At 47.6% G+C, this 20433-nt stretch overlaps 3 protein-coding genes across 3 annotated transcripts in view; 1 reads left to right on the forward strand and 2 right to left on the reverse strand.

The window, feature by feature from the left end:
- Nucleotides 1-502: 502 nt before the first annotated feature.
- Nucleotides 503-1864, reverse strand: LOC122192203 (keratin-associated protein 10-7-like). The gene has a single exon (XM_042892715.1). It carries the CDS (start codon nt 1862-1864, stop codon nt 503-505), a length of 1362 nt encoding a protein of 453 aa, XP_042748649.1.
- A 10777-nt stretch (nt 1865-12641) lies between these two features.
- On the forward strand, nt 12642-13671 carry LOC122192205 (protein TsetseEP-like). Its single transcript, XM_042892717.1, has one exon. The coding sequence runs from the start codon at nt 12642-12644 to the stop codon at nt 13605-13607; it is 966 nt and encodes a 321-aa protein (XP_042748651.1). The 3' UTR covers nt 13608-13671.
- A 6473-nt stretch (nt 13672-20144) lies between these two features.
- Nucleotides 20145-20433, reverse strand: part of LOC122192204 (proline-rich protein 9-like) — a 564-nt gene continuing 275 nt past the window's right edge. Inside the window, exon 1 of the mRNA XM_042892716.1 lies at nt 20145-20433. This exon is cut by the window's right edge and continues 275 nt beyond it. Coding sequence (XP_042748650.1) covers nt 20145-20433 — 289 coding nt within the window.

A 20433-nucleotide genomic window follows, 5' to 3' on the forward strand; every position in this document is an offset into this window, starting at 1 on the left:
AGACTCAGATACATTTTGCTTAGCAAATTTACATTTGGCTTCCAAATCTGTGAGCAAAAATGACTCTTTTGGAGAATGTGCAGCCTTGGGGAATCCGGGACAGCCTGGGTATCATCTCCTGAGGCCAGGACTGAGCCCAGAGCCCTTGTTGGCCACTCCATTGGTCCTCTTGATGCTGTCATCAGAGGGATTCCTTTGGCATTTCTACTTTTTTTCCCCTATTAAAACTATTCCTTTCATTGAGGTGAGAATTCAGTAACATCCCACTAAACTACTTCTTGCAGCAGACTAAGTAACAAGCCACAGATATCTGGAATGCAGGGAATAATATTTCACCTTGGCCCAAAACAGAACTGAGCTACAGGGAAAGGACTGGAAAACAGAGATAAAGCAGAATTTAACTATAGAAATAAGTTGTCAGATGATACAAGAAGATAAATAACTTTGCCCCAAAGCCATACCTCACTGGTTTTCCATGGACCCTCCTTTTCCCTGCTCCTCTTTACCAGGGCCATTTGGATGCAGAGCAGTATTTCTTAGAATGGCTTGAAATTTTTACTCCACCTGACTGATAAGGCTGCTGTGGGACACATTGAGTCACACTTTGCTGTGGGACACCCTTGGTGGCACACTGCTGTGGGACGCACTTGGTAACACCCTGCTGCTTTTGCGGGACACCCTTGGTGGCACACTGGTGCTGCTGTGGGATTCCTTTGGTGGCACACTGGTGCTGCTGCTGTGGGATGCACTTGGTAGCACAGTGGCACTGCTGGGGGATCCCTTTGGTGGCACACTGCTGTGGGACGCACTTGGTAACACCCTGCTGCTGTTGCGGGACACCCTTGGTGGCACATTGCTGTGGGACACACTTGGTAGCACACTGGTGCTGCTGTGAGATGCCTTTGGTAGCACACTGGTGCTGTTGTGGGATGCCCTTGGTGGCACACTGGTGCTGCTGTGGGATGTTCTTGGTGGCACACTGGTGCTGCTGTGGGATCCCTTTGGTGACACACTGGTGCTGCTGTGGAACACCCTTGGTGGCACACTGGTGCTGCTGTGGGACGACCTTGGTGGCACACTGGTGCTGCTGTGGGATGTTCTTGGTGGCACACTGGTGCTGCTGCGGGACACAGACGCTTGCGCTGTTGGTCTCACATGGCTGAGGCACACACGTGGTCACACACCTGGTTGCACACTGTTGCTGTGGGATGCACTTGGTGGCACATTGCTGCGGGGCACAAGCGGTCACATAACGCTGCGAGATACACCTGGTGGCACGCTGCTGTGGCACACATGTGGTCACACATCTGGTTGCACACTGCTGGTGTGGGGTGTATGTGGTCACGCAGTGCTGCGGGATGCACACGGTCGCACTGTGCTGCTGGTGGATTCCCTTGGTCAGGAACGGCTGCTGCGGCATGCATGTGGTCACACACCGGGTTGAATGCTGTTGCTGCGGGATGCACTTGGTTGCACATTGTTGCTGTGGGATGAATTTGGTTGCACACTGCTGCTGGGGCACGCACTTGGTCACACATGCCTCTTGCGACGTGCATTGGGTGGCACATGACTGCTGTGGCACACAGGTTGTCACACACCTGGCGGGTGGGATGTGCTGGGTCACACGCTGTTGCTGTTGAATGCACCTGGTTGCATACTGCTGCCGTGGTATGCACTGGGTCACACACTGCTGCGGGGAGAAGCTGGATGACAGAAACCGCTGCCGAGGAGTGCAGGGGGTCACATACTGCGGGGTGCACACTGCTGACTGCCATCTGTGCATCAGAGGGTGTGTTTGGGGGCACTTAATGGAGATGTGCTCCTGGTGGAGAGGAGGAAAGCACTGCTGTTGGTAGCACAACATCTTAGTGAGGTTTTGGCAGGGCTGGAATGAGAGGTGAGAGAGCAGAGCTCTTAGAGAGGCACCCAGTGGGTGCTGGAGGTGCATCCATCCATGCTGGAGTCCAAGAGCTGCACCCAACCTGTAACTTATAACTCAAAAACATGGCAGTAAGGGGACATCTAACAGTAGGGACATTCAGAGATACACGGCGTGAAATATCCCCCTGGACCTCATCTCACTCTACATCACTTAGGCCTGCAAGAAGGAAGAACTGATCTTTGAGGTCAGAGGAGAAATTCCTCATCTGAGCTGCCTTCCAACCACAAAGCCCAGGTTTTGCCCTCTGGTTTTGTTGGGGACCACCTGTGACCTCTTGCTGACATGTTGAGAAAAAGCCACAACCCAGATGCATCTCAGATCCACCGACCCCATTTGCCACAGCAGGAAACAAGCAGCACCCAAGGCAACACTGCCTGCTGACCCTACAGCACCACAAACACACAGAAGCTCACAGCCTGGTTTCAGCATCACCAAGTTCATCCTCATTAGGAAGCCAGAGCCAATTAAGGGGCAGCAATACCACAGCCAAACACAGCTTGCTTACAGCTCTTCTAGCACTGTGATCCCTGATACTCCAAAGCAGCTCTGCATGTTGTCAGACACCCACAAAAGCAAACTACAGCAACAGCACCCCAATTACTGCCAACAGATGTTCCTCAGATTGCTCACAAGTGGCCCTTGGGGTCGGATACCCAGCTGGAGACACAGCAAGAGCACATTCCTACACTAACGCAGCAATTCACACTCACTAGCATTAAAAACTTTACCCACAAAGCATTTCATATGTAAAAAGGCAGCAAGAAATCTGCATTTCCACAGCCGCAGAGGCTCAGCACAAAGCAGACTTACCCAGCTCCCCGATGAGAACGGTGTTGTGATGTGACCAGTGAGCCCTAATGGCAGCTGACCTTTTATATAGATGCTAAGTGTGCCCCGAAGGCATGAGGAACCCACGACACAGCCTAATAGCTCCGTGTACAAGCTGCCCTGTGTGCAATGCTCACAGTGACTAGCATCGACTCGCTCATCCTCACGGATGAGTAGTTGGATGTCCGCTCCCCGTAGTAAGTGTAATTACCTCCTGTCTAATCCTTCCTGGCATGGTAAAATTGAATGGTATTTGGAGAGGCAGTGGTGGACCCACCTGCAGACATCTGGCAAGGGAGGAGTGTAGACACCATCAAGCAGTGGTGGCTTTCCAAAGCCCTTCTCCCAGCCCCAGAAACCGCCTGGTGGACCTCAGAGGTGGGGCTGTCCCAACACACGGCCTCTTTTTGCACACAAATGGCTCTGGGAACCTCACTGAGTCCTCCGCATCCTTCTCTACCCATAATCATTGGTTAGGCCAGCACCTTCCATCCCCACTATAACGTCCAGCTGTGTGTGCAGCTGGACACAGACACTGGCTCCTCCAGGGAAAACCAGAAGCTCCCACTGGAATCCACATCACCCCCCTGGGTGGGTGATCCAGAGCCACCTGCATCCTCAGCTCACGTAGCTCTGGAGCGTGGCTGCCAATCCCAATAATCCCATGATCCCAATGCAATCAGCATCATCAGAGAAGTGGGAAAACACCATCCAGTGACTCTCATATGAGCGGAAAAGATGATCTACAGTCACATCTGATTGCAGCCATTGCGTAACTCAGCTGTCACCAGCAGCACCAGGAGCAGATAAACTTCCTCGGGTCTTGTGGTGCCTTTGAGTGAGTCAACATCTTATCACACGCAGTGCCCAGATCAGAAAATGGGGATATTAATTTTCTGAAGTCACTGAAGATCCAATCAATGCTTTCATGTTCATTTTGGCTCATTAAACATTCCATAAAGAGACACGTTCTCCCCACTGACTCCATGTAAAGATGTGGGGATTGAATCAGAGCAGTGCTGAAGCCACAGCAGCATTGAGCACTGGGGGAGATGGAGCTCACCCCAAGGAGGGCAGCTCCTGAACATGCTCATTAGAACCTCAGTTTGTTGTGAGCTACAGAAATAGCCCTCCCACATGATTATTGAGGCCAGGAATGAGGTCCATAAAAAGCTTCATAAAGCAACTGAATATGAAAGCCTAGCAACTCTTTTGTGCAGCAATGAAAGTGGTTCTCAAGGTTTATTCATGGGTGAAAAATTGGATTCCACTAGGCAGGAATTGCAGGGAATGAAATGCTCCCTTTACCATAGGCATCTCCAGCACTGAGTGTGCTCATCGTTAGCTGAACCACAAGCAGTGTGGCTTTGTTGTGGCTTCCCTCCCATGGAAACCCATTCTTTGATCCAAAGCCATAACTCCTCACTGCTTTTCAGCTCCAAAGCTTGCAGGTCTGATCCTCCCTGTTACTGAGGTGAGCAATTCACATTTGTGTTAGTTTTACTCTAGTCTGGATACAGGCACTGCCCCAACCTTCAAACAAATCCTTGTTTCATTCAGTACTTGGATGCAATCCATGCATACCTGCCTAACTCACTGAAAGCCATAGCAAATTTAATTAGCAGATCCCAATGACAACTTGTCTTTTTATGTCCATACCCCATTATATGTACATGAATATGCACCCAAATCCACTTTCTCAGCACACTCCAAAGCTGCAGACTCAAAGAAGGAGAAGCCACTGAGGATCCACTTTAATTTTGGCAGCAGGGCAACTTGGGAGACTTTCACTGCATGGCATTTGAATGAGCATTTCACTCTCACACGATGACACCTGTCAAAAATGTGTGCTTCTGTTGTCACCTCCTCACACTCCAATATAATCCAGCTCCTCCCAGCAGTGGTTGTCACCTATGGGAACTTTCTGGGCTCTTTTCAATGTACCTGGCTGATCTAGCAGCATGGGCAACAGCTTGAGAAAGAAGTGGAAAATTAAGTTAGAATAGAGCCAAGGTATTTTCCCATGGAGAGAGAAGATGAAAAAACTCCTGGAGGAGATGCCAGGGGAGATGCTGGGAAACCACTGCCTTCTCTTTAATAAGCCAGGAATGCAAAGCAGCACCATCACACAGTGGCATTTGGGGAGCATGAGCTAATGCCCCAGGAATGCACAGCTCCTGGCCAGCTCCAGATATAGAAGTGTGGTTGGAAGAGCAAGCAGGCGAGAAAAGAAGATGGAGGAAACAAAGTAAATAGGCCAGGTGTGATCCAAGACACCAGGCTGAAATCTCAGGCAGCATAGAATTAGCCTCGCTCCATTAAATTTAACAAGAAAACAGTGATTAACAAGACAGAGTTGTAAAGCAGGAGGGAGCTACAACAGTAAAATAGTGCTTAATATTGTGCATATGGGGCTACAGCAGAGGCAAATGAGAGGGCCTTTCCTTGAAGAAAGGATTTGGAAGAGTACCATCACGGACAAGTTCTGCTCAACACCTCACAAGCTTAAGGAGAACTCTCGGGTGCCAACCACTGGTTACAGTCACTGCACAGGTCTGGGTTGGCCACATCCTCCAGCACTGCCAAAGCCATGTCCTCAGAGCCCTACAAGCCACTAGAGCGCAGCATATGCACACATAAACCACCTCCTGCAGCAGCTTTGCACAGACAACAGCAGCACGGAATGCGTTTCCCAATGCTCTCTGCTCTCCAAGAAAAGAATCTGCGTGACCTGGCAGCCTGTGAGCTCAGCCCAAATTGCTGCCTTTGCATCAGAGCACTGTAACGTCTGAATGCTCCTCAAAGCAGTGCAGGTATTGAACCAAAGCCATCAATGCATCCTGCAGCCCACCTGAAGACTTATATCTCCATTCCAGCTGCTTACATGCATGCGTGTTTCTGGGCATTGAAAACAACTTGAAACAGATGCCAGGCTGCAAGCAAGGAGCTTCACAATGAGGGGAAGGTGAAGAATAGGGAAAAAGAAGAGAATAAGCAGACATGGCATATTTTTATTGTATCAGACTTGTAATTAGATAGCAGCGTACAAGCTGCAGATAATAAAACACTGTATTATTAGCCTAGCAAGCTGTAAAATTACAGTATAGATGTTTCAATGATTTAACAGTGCTGAAGGCAACATACAAACCTCCTCATCATCATGCATTAAAAGAAAAATATCTTCTCTTAGACTCCTTACTGTATTTTAAAAGCTTCTTATTACTTAATGAACTCTTGCTGTTTTGCAATTAGCAGCCCCAGTGCACCTCTTTGTTCTGGCTGCCACCAGGCTCCATGAGGTCAACCTCTGCAGAAAGTTTGACTGCATAATTGCAATAGCTCTGGTGACTTGAAGTTTCAACACTGCCCCTAGCACCACATCCATTAGATACACCAACTAGGCTTCCAGTGCAAGAGAAGCTGGGATGCTGCTGCTACCAGCACCTGATTGCATCCAAAACATGATTGCCACTTCAGTGTTGGTTTGCAGCCCCTAACTGCAAACTTTGCTGCTTTGGGATTTGCCCCTTCCTCCCCTCCTTGGGTTTGGGAGGATTTCTATCAGCCAGGGTTCATTATTAATTCAGATGCTCTCCACAGACTGAACTTAAATGTTTCCCTTTTCTATAGCAATTCAACTAGCAGCATGGCTTTAGGATTAACACGTTTGTATAATCTCTGGGCCTGATCCTTTTCCTGTAATCTCTTTGTACAGTGGTATGATGCCATCAAAGTCATGAGATTGGCACAGGTATGACTCAGATTATCTCCATTAATCTGTAGCATTAAACAGATGCAGAAACAGCTGGAGAAGAATTGGTCTTTCCATAAGAGCCTGCAGCTCCTGCTATTCAATCTCAATTAATTCCATTTGCAATAGGAAGAGTCCGAAATTGCCACTGCTGAACTATAACTCCACAGTAAGTCATATTTTGCACAGCCTTCCCAACAATATTTAACAGATTCACCAGAATACAACTCACCCCACCCATCAGTGAAGCAATGAATCAATGCAAAGGTAGGGGAAGGGCCTGGAGTGTCAGAAAAGTCCTTATAACCCCCAGGAGCTCAGTTTCCCAGGAAGGCTCTAGAGCACAGGTGCTTCCTTTTGGCTTTTGGGAGTGAATGCTCCCCTTTTTCCAGCATTTTGTATTTTAGCAGCTGAAGCCTGTTGTCTGCACCTGAAGCCTAGGAGCTCCTTGTTGTTCTGGCACTTTTCAAATGCTTTCATCTAAAGCCCTGTAGCTTCAGTCTTGCCAGAAATAACAACAAATGCAGTTCAGGCTGCAAAGGCAGTACCTGAACATCAGGGATATTCAAAGTCTTTTTGGAAGCATAAAGCAACCTTAATCTGAAGGCGAGCAATGCTTCCCATTGCAGCAGGCACCTGCCTGTGTGCAGATGCCATTTCACCATCTCATCCCCTCCCCAGAAGCCCAGGAATCTGTATTTGCACCCCAACTGCTCCCTGTTCCCCACCAACAGCACTGCAAAGCTGAGCACAAACTCAGGGTGACCCTTGGAGCTGTTCTGCTTTGCAATTTGCAAATCCTCCTGCCTGGGCCAGAAAGGGCTGGTGGCAGGCTTAGCTCCAACAAGTCCGCTCCTGAGCACCAGTGCATGAATGAAGCAATTGAGAATTAGTCTCTTTGATATGCTGACTGCCTGGAAAGTGTTTCTGTTGTGCTCAATGGGTTTTCAATGAGGCACTGTGTTGTACTTGAGAAGCAGAGCAATTCTGCACCAGTAGTTAGGAATACATTTAGGCTGGGGATTAGGCATCCAAGAGGCAGTGCAGGGGGCTCTGGAGTTGGCTGTCATCTCAGAGAATGGGAAGTAAAATGTATAAAAACCTTGAAAATGAAGGTTGGTGGGTTTACAGAAGAGCTTTTAGAGCTCTGAACGTGGAGTCACAGACAATTCAGTGCTTCGGCCGTGTCTGTCTCTTGAGAGCTGTTAAAGTAATCGTGGGGAGCTTGGGTGCTGTATTGCAGCAAAAAAACTGAGAGAAGTCTCTCAAGGAATAACAGGCAGAGGAAAAAAAAGTCAAGTGCAGACTGCTTGGCCATCACTGTGGGACTGGGGAAGATTGAGTCTGCAGATGGTTCAGCTACTGGGATGGCAGCAGACAGACCGATACTAGGAAACTCAGTAACTGGTAATTAAGTCTTTTGTCTCATGAGATGAGCTAATCGAGGTGTCCACCCTGAAGTGATGACAGGCACAATAATAAAGAACAAGACGGGGAGTTAACGAAACAGTGTCTAATTAAGCCATCGGGGTGAGCCCTGTGTTGGGAGATCCAGTTGGGCAGCTCATGAATCATACCAAGACGTGAAATCCAGGAGAGCAACAGCTACTGCAGATCATTTTCTCTGTGCACAAAGGTTCCAAGCCCTGCATAGATAGAAATCAATGAGCACCCTTGTGGATGTGAGGGGAGGGTCACATTTCACCTGCTAAGCTGAGGTGCTCTGCAGTGCTCTGTGCTTCTAAGAAAGCTCCTCCTTTCTTTCAGAGTGAAGTAGTATAGCAGCAAGGATCACTGAGGTACTGAGACACCTCCATGGTGCATCAGGCTGTTACAGACCTCCATTTGGAGCTGCTAGTGTAATTGCTGTGCACACCTCCAGGTATCTTAGACTCTGGGGACCTGAGTAATTAATGATGTGATTAGCGCTTGTAAAGCCATTGGGGGACCTCCACGAGCTGAGTGGAACCCACAGTGGCAGTTTCTGTCTAGGAAGAAGGGTAGGCTCAGGACACTTCTATCAGTTGTGGTGTTGCACTGCCTGGAATTAGTGGGGTGGAGCTGGGGTCAGCAGGAGCAGAGCCAGGGCTCCGCCAGGCGGGAGCTGAGCCCACATTGGCTGCCAGGCCACTTTCCTTGATGCACGTTTCTCCCGTAGTTCCCCAGAGGTTTGAGCAAGGCAGGTTTCACTGCATATGGCATTTGCCTCTAAAAATAGCCTTTGTGCAATTCGCATGGAAGGGGAAAGCAATTATCCTGCTACGGTGTGAAAAACATTCACTCCCTATCCACAGGCTGAGTTCAGAGCCTCTCCAGTGATAATTGCCATCATTTTTCTGCTGAGGTTGCAGCCGTGGATGTGAAATGACCTCCTGGAGCCTTTGCAGAGCTGGATCCAAACCAGGGCGGAAGGTCAGGACGGCCTTGCCTGGTCTGCAGACACAGCGCAGGTCGTCTCCCCTCCAGCTATGGAAAGTGATTTTCTTTACTCACGGAGTGTTGCAAGCTGAGTCTGGAAAATTGGCACCCAAATTGGTTGTATATTCCCGAAAGCTGACTGCTTGCTTAAATGAAAGCAGTGTCTCAACACAGGGCCGTGGTGGTTGCACCTGTAGCTGCCTTTGCCTCAGTGCTGGACACAGGTGCTACGTGCCCTATTTCTCTCTCCTCGATGGCTGTAACAAAGGTTACTGAAGCTCTGGCCTGAATCTGCACGTTTGCTTTTCTCCATTGCAATATTTGACCTAATGAAATGTGCTGTCTCAGTCTGAACACAGCTGCTCTGTTCTCTCCAGGCTAATGGATGCATTATAAAATTCAGGGTTTAGGGGCTTATTCCCCCCTTGCTGTATTCCTATAGCCCTGCTTTGAAGGGCTATAGGAACCTCAGCCAAAGGGTTTTGGTAACCACGAAGCCTGATCCTACCTAGAAAGCAGACAGACAGATTATCTGTGTCTGGAAAGCATTCTGCCTCCTGCCTTCAGTGGGGCCATGGTTACAATTTGTGCCAGCAGAGCATGGGTGAGGCTTCAGATGCAGGTAGATCACAGGCTGGGACCATCCCTTGCTGGTGACCACAACTCAGCAGGTTCCAGAGCCAGCCAGGCACCAGCTCAGCCCCACCTGCAATGAGGCAAGAAAGGAAGTTGCATGGGTGAAGTGACGCTATGGCAGAAGACAACGCGTGGTCTAAACTTCAGGTGTTCTGTGCTTCAGTTGCTAAATGATTATCAGCAGAGGAAGTTACACCACAGCTGGAGCCAGCGAGTTCACACCAGGAGCCCCAGCAGTGTTGGGTACCAGCTCAGCCTGTTGTAATGATTGCATCTGCAGTGCGTGCTATGATAAGGTACTCTGGTAAAACCATGGAGAGGAGACAAAGATAGACCTGAGACGACCAAATGTGATGAAATTCACCTCTGTGTGGGACGTGTCACCGTGTGGGATCAAATTGCCCCTACCCTGAATGGTGAGGACGGTGTGATTGTATTCTAACAGCACTGTGAGATCTGAGGGTAATCATCAGCGAGCTATTTTCACTTCATATACTTTGAACTTGGAATAGCACTCTGAGAATACACTGCATGCACTACAAACTCCCTTCATCTCACTGTTATATTGAAACATTCTTCTCAAATGCCATCCCAGCATCCAAACCAGTGTGATGTCCCAGTTCCATCCTATTGTGATAAATCTCATATGCTCTTAAAAGTCCCTTTACTCTTCATATGGTGGATGAAGATATACTCAGGTCCCACTTCTGTCATGTTCGCTAGCTGGGAACCATACCATGGATGACAACATGCATTCGAAATAATCTGCTCTGAAATGAGGGAAGAATGAAAGCTATGAAGATCTTAATGGGAAAAAAATAAACCCATCCATCACGAGCAGATAGAATGACTAGGAAATCGCTTTAGAGAATTCATTGACGAAAAAGAGGTGGCAGATGTTGAGAATAGGAACAGTCCCCAGGTCTTAAGCCACAAATGCATCCTAAGAAATGGGGGCAAGACCATTAGCTGGCATGGAAGACCTCGGTGGGTCTGTGGTGACAGTGTTAACCAAAGGCAATGACCTTTATTCGCAGAGAAAGTTTTGCGTTGGCTCTGATCAACCAGAAAAGGGATCAAAATGCTTTCTGCACAAAAAAAATAGCTGTCTCTTCACACTGCCTACGTGTAAAACAAGTCTGTGGAGGAAACACACAACGGCAGTTGTGAAAGAGTGAGCTCATTACCTGGAGGACTCATCCCCAGAAGGCAGGGCTTTGAAACCATATAAAAGTTCCCAAATCTCCACGCTGCTCCATCCACTCGACTTTGCACTTCTCCCTGTTGACTGGTTGGGTAAGTCACTGAATACTGATCCTTCTTGTGATGCTTATGATTTAATGCTAGCTAGAATCTCACAGAGGTTTCATTTAGGCAGGCTCTTTAAAGACGTGCTTTATTTGGTAACTTTGAGCATGCAAAAGATTCCTACAGAGGAGAGAAACTGTGGGCGTTGGGGTTGGACCAGCAGTCTGGGAATGGCTCTGCAAGGCAAGTTCAGATAGTTTGTAAATTTGGGGATAGTTAAGTGCCAAATTAGATCCTTTCTGAAGAAATTAGATAAAATTATGTTGGTTTAAGTGTAACTGATTCTGCCTTCAGGGAAAGGGAAGGTCTAAACGGCCTACTGAAGGTCCTTCCAAATCCATTTTCTATGATACTGTTATTTATAATATGATAGCTTTTAAAACTTTAGTATCATGGGGTAATTATTTATTCAAAAGACAGACCTGTGAGTATGAGGGGCTGATAGAGCAGAAGGGAGAAAATACTCCTCCTGTGCTCTGTCATCCATGGCTTAAGATGCCATCAGGAAAGGAAACAGTAAGAGCATCAGATAATGATCTGGATGATCTGGGAGGATGGGAAAGAGAGCAATGATTTGCTCTGAAGATGTGCTGAGCAGGAAAGGTGCTGTGGGAAGGGAGAACACTTGCACACACACTTGATCAGCATTGACTCCAGTCCTTTTTGGTGGGACTTTAAAACAACTCTTCCAATTCATGCTTCCATGATTTTAACCTTTTCTTTGTGTCCTTTAGAAAAAGAGCAGCATGGGATTTGCCAGAGCCACAAGCACCAGGCAGCCAAGCCTGATCCTGCTTCGGCAGTGCACCAAAGAGAGGGAGTTTCATAAATCTTTAGGAGAACCCATTTGGCACATTGCACATCCTGGGAGAAGAAATCCCTTTTGATTATCCTGATTCATGTGGACTACATGCATTATGAGTGATGCTAGTGATGATAGTCCAGAAATGTAGGGCAGCATCACCACTGCTAATTCTTTCCATGGCAGCTGGAAGGACTGTGACACTGCAGCCTTGGTCCATTACATCACCATGAAGTGAGTGATAGCACTGAGGTGAAGTTGACCCATGACATGGGCACTTCTAAGGCTCCCAGTGCTACACAAAGATGTTACTTATGGGGGAGGTCCACCCTGAGGCCTTAATTCCAAGAAAAATCTGGAAACCATTTTAAAAAGGGGCAAACAAAACAGATGATTTCATTTCTGTCAGTGTGGGGTGTTCCGTTGAACCCAGATTCATGTTTTCTACTTTCTGATGCACAGGTGTTTGTTTTTTGTTTTTTTTTTAATTCTTGTCTTTAGCTGTCCGTTTTATTACGATTATTTTGACTTTCTGAAACCGCTATCAATCCAGCAGATCTGTTATTTGCCAGCTCCTCTCGTCAGTCCCCCAGGAAAGAAATGAAAGGGAGTTAACACGTTGGGAAGAGCAAAGCAACGGGTGGAAGAGCTCTGAAGTGTAAATCAGCTCCGATTTCAAAGGAGTGATTCTACCTCTGCTAGACCTGTCCCACACTGCAGAGCAGAGCAGAGGAACAAGATAAGGCAGAGTCAGAGACAGGATGAAAAAGAAAGAGCAAATCATAATTCCTCCTGAGCCAACCTGCCTTGGGTAACCAAGGGCAAGCTAAGAGAAAGTTAGTCTTGCAGATGATTAATGTTTCTCATAATTGTTTCACTCTTATCCCAATGCAGTTCGATCAGCAGACACAATAACACTCTGACGTTTCTTTCAGATAATCTTGTTTCCTGCAAAGATGTCTTTGAATCAGATGCAATGCAAGCAGGAAATCACTCTCCCATCTGGCCTGGGCAAAACGGTTTCAAAGGAAAATCAAGAGCCAGAGCCCTGCGTTGAGCCTGTCCCATGCCCTCAGCAGCATCAGTCTGAAGCCCAAGTCACAGAAGTGACTGCAGTCGTAGTGGTGCAGTATCCAGAAGAAACAGAGCCATTGCCAGCACCATCAGTGGAACCAGGCAAGGGAGAAGCACCAGCAGTCGTGATACCTGAGTGCCCAGCCCAAGAGCAGCAGCAGCAGCAGCAAAGCAAGCTACCAGCAAATTTCCCTCCAGTATCACAGCCTGAACCTGTTGCATGCTCCCAAGAGAAGTCAGCATGCAAAGAGCTGCCAGAGCCAGTACTTGCTGTCTGCCCTGAAGCTGTCTCCCAGCAGAAGCAGGAGTGCAAGGAGATCCCTGTGCAAGACCCTGTTGCCTCTCCTGAACCTGCAAAGTGTCCTCAGGAGAAGCAGGAGCACGAGGAGGTCCCTGTGCCTGTTCCTGTCCAAAACCCCGAGCCTGTACCCTGTCCCAAGGAGAAGCAGGAAAGCAGGGAGGTCCCTGTGCCAGAACCTGTTCAAGAGCCTGAACCTGCACCGTGTCCCCAACAGAAGCAGGAGTGCAAAGAGATCCCAGTGGTGGTCCCTGTCCAAAACCCTGAGCCTGCACCCTGCCCCCAGGAGAAGCAGGAATGCAAAGAGGTCCCCGTGCCCGCCCCATGCCCTGCAGAGAAGCAGGAGTGCAAAGAGATCCCAGTGGTGGTCCCTGTTCAAAATGCTGACCCTGAACAATGTCCCCAGGAGAAGCAGGAGTGCAAGGAGGTCCCTGTGCCAATCCCTGCACCCGGCCCAGAGCCAGAGCAGAGCTCCCTTCCTGAGAAGCATCCTCCCCTTGAGCAGCAGCAGGTAAAACAGCCCAGCCCGTGGCCACTGGCACAGAAATAACTTGCAGCTGGCAAGGGAAGCCCCAAAGAGAGAAGCAGGATGCAAGACCTCCCCCCATATCTCACACAGGTCATTTTCCAATGCCCTTTTACCCACTGCAGAATTTCTGTTAAGCACAGCTCCCAGCTCCCCCCACTAACGCTCACGTTGTCCCCACTAACAGCTATATGCTACCTGACACGTCAGGGCTGCCATAGATAGGAAGGCTCCCATAGTGGTGCAGGCATGAGCATTTGGCTTTCCAGCAACCTGAATCTCTGCCGTCTCCCAGTCATTCAATCATCCGGAGAGAAAATTGAAGAGCATGATGGTGGGCTGTAGCCAGGGCTCATCATGCCAATTATTCCACCTTCACCCGATGAGTCAATGCATCCTGCAGACCTGCACGCTGCCTCCTGGTTCCCATGCATCCCTCCCCCAGCTCCCTGCACGCCAGCACAATCTCCCACCTCACATTTAGGGCTTTGCCTATCACTGATAGGATCTGAGGTTTCAACTAAAGCTGCAGCTAAGGGGTTCTGGTTAGTGGCACCAAGGCTTTCTGGACCATGAATCCACAGTGCTGAATATTTTATGCAATAAAAAACCCACTGAGCTAGAGGAAAGGGATAGATCTTTACAAAAGAGCCATCACCTCTTAATTACCTGCTTTGCTAAACTAATTGTCGTTGCTTTCCTGAGAGAGCTCACCTCAGATTTTCTAGGATGTGTCAGGAGCAGCTCAAGCTGACAGTATTCATGGAAAAGATATAGGTAATTAAATGCAACCCAGACGTGTTTTGAAATAGATTAACCCCCAGCACAGCTTCTAGCTGTCAGACAGGATGAAGGAGGCGGCGTGCACGGTCTGAGTTACACCCTGCAACATGTTTCACCACACACTGCTCTTGCATATGTGTTTGGTGCTTCACCCTAATTGTTTTAGGCTGATGTTGTATCCAGGATTTATTTCACTGTGAAAACGGACAATAAAAATGACTTTGAATACTGAGCTGTGAGACTTTTAATAGCTTCTTCTCACAAAGAGAACCTGGGCTCTCGGCTTGCACATCACTCAGGCTGAATGCCAGGGGACTGGGGACTCAAATGTGGGTGCTTGAGAGGAATGCTGAGTCTTCCGCTCCTCTGCAAGCGCCTGCAAGAGACTGTGTGCTGCACCAGCCCATGGGATGGCTGATTGTACTGCAACACTAATTAATTGTGCATTGAAACACTAATGAATTTCACTGACACACCTCCACAGGACGCTCCACCCCGAAGCAGGACGCAGCTCACATCCTGCTCCATCTGCCCTTTTCAAACACCATCTACAGGGCAAGCTGCAAGCAGCAGCACACAGATTTCCCACCCTTGCTGAGCCAGGAGAAATTCAGTCTCACCCTGCTCTGCTGGATGGGTGTGGGATGCGTGCAGTCCCATCACCAGATTGCAGAGCTGCACCAGACACAGCCTCTGGCTTGCACAGCCTGCTGGTGTCTGACTGCAAGGCATCAATATCACATCATTCACCGCCTCTGCCTCTGTGATAATGTTCCTCCTCTGCATTTTTTTTTACAGCTGGCTGGAAATCAATTAGCTGAGCCAATATTTCCTGCCGAGAAACAGAAACATTCAAAATCCTGTTTCTGGCTCTTTTAAAACTGGAAATAATCATTTGAAGTAATCAAAAGTTTCTTTTCAGCGTCAGAACATCCAAAGATCGCAGCTGTTCTATATCTGGGACTCCCAGTCGTGATTAATTGCTTTGATAAATCCCACAGGAATGTACTTCAGAACGTTATACCTTGCAGAAAACTGAGTTTTGCCTGGTTTGCACCAGCTCAGGGTGAAAACAACTTGCAAAATTTCATAATCCAGACCTGAGAATGCCATTTCCTCCATAGGAAACCTGGATATGCATGGGTCCCTGTGGGTGTGCCTTATATGCATGTGTATACTGAAAGGTGACTCTGATTACAAAAAGAAGGCAAAAGATAATGATTGATACCAGTAAAGCTAAACATATATATATCAGGAAGCAAGTGAGGAGGTTAATTACACTTTTATTGCAGCGTGTCCCAAATTAAAGATCAGAAGGAAACAGCCCCATGACTCTTTTATAATAGAAGATGAATAAATCTGAGATAATGAATTGCATCTCTTTGTGACTTCTGCAAGCAAAGAAGGCGCCTTGGAAATTTCTAGCTATTCAGGCAGAGCTGGAAAGCAGAAAGAGATCACGGAAAGACCCATTTGCATTTTCCATAGCTCTTCATGGTCACTGCTGGGAGCTCTACTTCTGCTTGGGGCACTGCTGCTGCTGCTGCTGCTGTGGGACGCTCTTCACAGGGCATTTGGTCTGTCCTTTGGGGGCCTGGCATTGCTCCACACCCTTTGGGGGACACTTCTGCTGGCACTGGGCAGGTATTTGTTGCTGCTGCTTCTGCTGGTGGGAAGACATCTCTGCTGAGCCTGGAAGAAAAGCAAGGTTCCCCTCTGGTTACTTTGAGCCCTACACAGTTCTCTTTCTGGATATTGTAGCTTCAGTCACTTTGTTAGCCTTGATCCAAAGCTAGCAATGAGGAGCCTTTAAAAGTCATTTCTAGCAGTCAAAGAACATGGGGGAAAAAAAGCCCAAACCAACAAAAACTTGGAAATCCCTCAGGATGAGGCTGTTCAAACCAACCCTGTATTAGTGACTCCAGCCTGTCGTAGCTTCCCCATACTTCATTTCAGGGTTCTGTGGAGCTCTGCTGAGGCCCTGGGGCATAACTGTATGGAAGAGAATGCAGGAGGAAAGCACTGCCCTAATGAAGCTGTGATCCCAATAGGTGAATGGTTCCAGAAGAAGAGGGAAGAGGAGGAGAGAAACAATGAGTGGGTTTTTCCTTCTGTTCGATGTACTCTGAACATTGGTAGATTAAGAAGCAAGACAAATTGTGATGAAATCATGGAGGCTCAAGACCTCAAAGCAGTATTTGTTTGGTGCAAGAGGAGCAAAAATCCAGTGATATTGCAGTGTTCCAAGTGGTTTATTTGGAAGAGAGAAGAGTTGGATGGCAATCCCTCTGCTTATGGTCACATCTCTGCATAGAGCACTAAGAACCCAGAGCAGGAGCTGTGTCCCCTGCTGCAAATGCAAAGAACTGTCCTGCTGCTACCACTTTGTGCACAGAAGTGAGACTCAGAGCCCTGGTGATCGGCACACAACTGCTCTGCAAACACAGAACGAGTTGGTGGATGCCATCCTTTGGTGTCTGATCCTCAACACCTGGTGGTTATCCAAAAGGATTCTTATCAGCTGGAAGAAAATGCTGAGGGATAACAAGGGTTTGCTGATTGAAAGTCAGTGAGCCACTGTCTGGAGCCTTGGAAAGTCTCGGAATAAAAGAATATGGCTTTCACCTACATGCAGGAGAAAATGGGCTGGAGTTGCTAGCAGAGAAATAAAATAAAGAGAAACCATCCAATTTCCCAAGAGCAGAGCACCATGACAACCCCCAGTGTTGCTGGATCTGCATGGAGGGACTCACCTCGCGTCAGCTGCTGCTGGCAGAAGCAGAAAAGCCACCGGGTGCTCAAGGAGCCTCAGGAGCAGGAGGCTTTTATATGCGCTCCAAAGGCAGCCCCAGGAGCTGATGACAACAGATTAACTTGATGACCAGAATCTTTCACAACCAGAACCTGCTCCACTGACACCTCCATACTCCTGGACCTCAGTCAAGGGCTGCAGAGATGCCTCCTCTTTCGGGTGCGGGGGATTTGTTGTTTTTAATCCGAGGCACACCCAATCTGGTAATAACTGGCTAATTTATTAATAATTCATCTTGTCCCGACCCTGGGCAAATATCCCACAGGTGAACTCGGATTTCAGCTCCAGCTCAGATCCGATGTCATTAAAACATGTTTGTATAAAGTTGAGGTGTCTCCTGGTAATTTTGCCCATGATCACCAGGACAGTTGTTGCTTCTCTTCTCCATTTCCATCTCAAAAAGGGAACTGAAACATTTTGTATTATCAAAAAAAGAAATGGAGATCTTCCCTCTTATCTCTCTTTGAGATTTTCCTTAGTTTTTCACTGAAGGATCTAAAATTTTTTACAAGCACCGGGTTGGCTTGCTGAGGTCATGGCAGGATTCCTTTTGCTGGGAATGGGTCTATGTTTGAGAAAAATGTCAGTCCTCTTGAATTTTTCCCAAGGAAGAAACAGAGAAAATCTTTCAAGGGAAACATTGCCTCTAGCTGTAATGGAAAAGCTTGTTCAGGACTTCATTGAGTGTTCCTCGGTGCTTTGCCCTGTGGGGTCACGTTCAGCCCTACGAATTACAGCTCAATCTCCAATTTAGTGGTGTGATATGCAAAGAAACAAAGGACATGGCTTCCACCGGCTGTAGGAGAGCAGAAGGTGCTAATGGAAAATCCCATCACGTAATATTCCCCATTCATTGCTGATTAATCAGGGGTCCTAATGACCATGAGGTTAACATGGACGAAACATCATTCATTTGTTCTAAATGCATGGGAGAATCCTAGCAATGCTCAACTCTGACCACAGGTGCATAGGGGAGCGATGTGTCAGGGCTTTTGCAACTCATGGTCCATCAGGCACAGGAAGCACAATGGACACAGCCCAGCAGCTCTTTCTGCCACTTCCCCCAGCATGCTCACATCTATCATTACTGTGCCTGGAGCAGTGCTCGCAGAGAGAGGGAGAAGAGGAAACTTCAGTGACTAATGCAGCTGATAGAGCTGGATGAAGAGGACTGGAATCAGTCAGAGGTGACTAAACTGGACAACAGATCTCACTAACAGCTGCACATGACTGCCTGACAAATTTTTTCCACATCTGGAAGCGGGCACTGATGCTTTGTGGGGTTAAGGATGGCAAAGTTCAGTGAACACAAGAAGTTTGTGTTCAACAGCATATGTGTGGTCTCTGTCATGCCTTCCCCTTTCTTGCTGTCTGATCCGCCTGCCATCAGTTTGTCTCTCCACGTGCAAATGTATGTTTAGTGTAGAAACAGTTTGCCTTCATGAGATACAACATTTTGTCTGTTGTTATTCCTGTTCAGTGATTTTCCTTTTGGTGTTGACAGAAATAAGACAAAAAGTAATCTACAGTCAAACTCTACACCTGCACACAAGGTTTCATTAAAAGCTGATTTGGTAACAGTGTTTACACACACCTAAATATAACTCTTTTCTTTTCTAGATCAGTCCCTCTCCACCCTTGCCATAATGACATGGTAGGTGGGTAATAACCCTCTGTCCCAGACATGGAAATTGTATGGCCATCATGAAGACAGAGGTGAGCAAGTCACATGCAGGTGTGTAAGACAAAGGGAGCATTATCTCTGAAACTTGACATCTAAATGGTTATAACTCCATCCAGACAATGGTTCTCCATTGGCTTCAGAATTGTGACTCCAAATCAATAACATGTGCTTGTGAATGAATTAAAACCTTATCGTCCCCTGCCAGGTGTTGATGAACCTGCAGTGCCAATTGCATTATCAGCTAGGGAGGTAACTTCTTATTGCAGGTAGAGAACGGGTAGGTAACAATATGGTGAGACTTTCCCAAAGTCATACAAAGAATCTGCAGCAAACTTGGGAACAAAACTACAGTCTTGCAGGCGAGGACCTGCTTCTGAGTAATGACAAGGTTCACCTCCTGAAGCCAGATCCTCTACATTCTGTCTTTAGTCAGTGAAGATCATGGGAAAAGCTGCCTGAAAAGGCCATTTTCATCTCCTCTGGATTGGTTTAAATGAATAACTAAGATCACACTAGTGATCTTAATGCCTTCTCAACGCCTTCTCCCTTAGGTTAGGGTTTTTGTTACTTTTGAAGTATCCTTTTGAAGTATCCTTTTAACAGATTTGGCCCCAAAATCCAGAGCCACAAAGACCAAATATAGCATTATTTTGAGGTAGAATGAAACCGTGACACCTGTCAGAGCGGTATTCACGGGGTGATGTTTTGTTTATGTCATTGACTTTGTCCAGCATCAGGGTGCAAGCTTGATTTGCAGCATTGTAGGCACAAATCCGTCATGACCTTACCAGCTTTTTAAGAGGAACACTAAAGGAATGTGTTCTTTGGTCTGAAGATATGCGAATTTGGGGACTAAACAAAGAAAAAATGACACATTGATGCCATCGATGGTCAATTTTTATTGCTGAATGTAGACATTGAAAGGCAAGAGGACAAACATTAGAAGACGTGAAGAGAATTAAAGAATAGAAGGGGAGGCATCTTCACCAACTGCTCCCAGTACAACCATTGAAGAATATCTCCCCAAGATAATAGAAGATTGGCCAACTGCAGTTACCAAGAAAAAGGTGCTGAGATTGCAGATGTAGCACAGGAAGAAGAGATACGGGAAGAAAAATGCAGAGAAATATTTTCCAAGTCAAAGAGAGCATGGCTTAACCGAGAGAGGTTTTGATACGTTGCAGGTAGGTCTGTCATCTGTATTTCATTCCCTGGGTTCTTACGAGCCAGCAGATATTGCAAAGCATTGGGGCTGCCTGCAAGGCCCATGCAATGAAGGCAATTAGCATGGACGAGTGCAGACGGTGCCACACGGCTCCAGGCACACGGTCTCACATGTATCTACACACTTCTTGGTGCCCACCTCCACACATGGTGCTGGGCAGGGCTCCACACACTTGGTGCTGCACTGGGTGCTGCACTGCTCCACGCATGGAACGGGGCACTGCGTCGGGCACTGGGTGTCACAGGGCTTGATGCAAGCATCAACGCACGTAGGAGGACAGACATCCACACACTGAGTGGTGCACTGGGTGCTGCAAGGCTCCACGCACTGGGTGCTGCACTGGGTG

This window comes from Lagopus leucura, unplaced genomic scaffold (assembly GCF_019238085.1).
Source record: "Lagopus leucura isolate 7727_CA_CO unplaced genomic scaffold, USGS_WTPT01 236-0_obj-0_obj, whole genome shotgun sequence".
In the NCBI taxonomy this organism is placed as follows: Eukaryota; Metazoa; Chordata; class Aves; order Galliformes; family Phasianidae; genus Lagopus; species Lagopus leucura.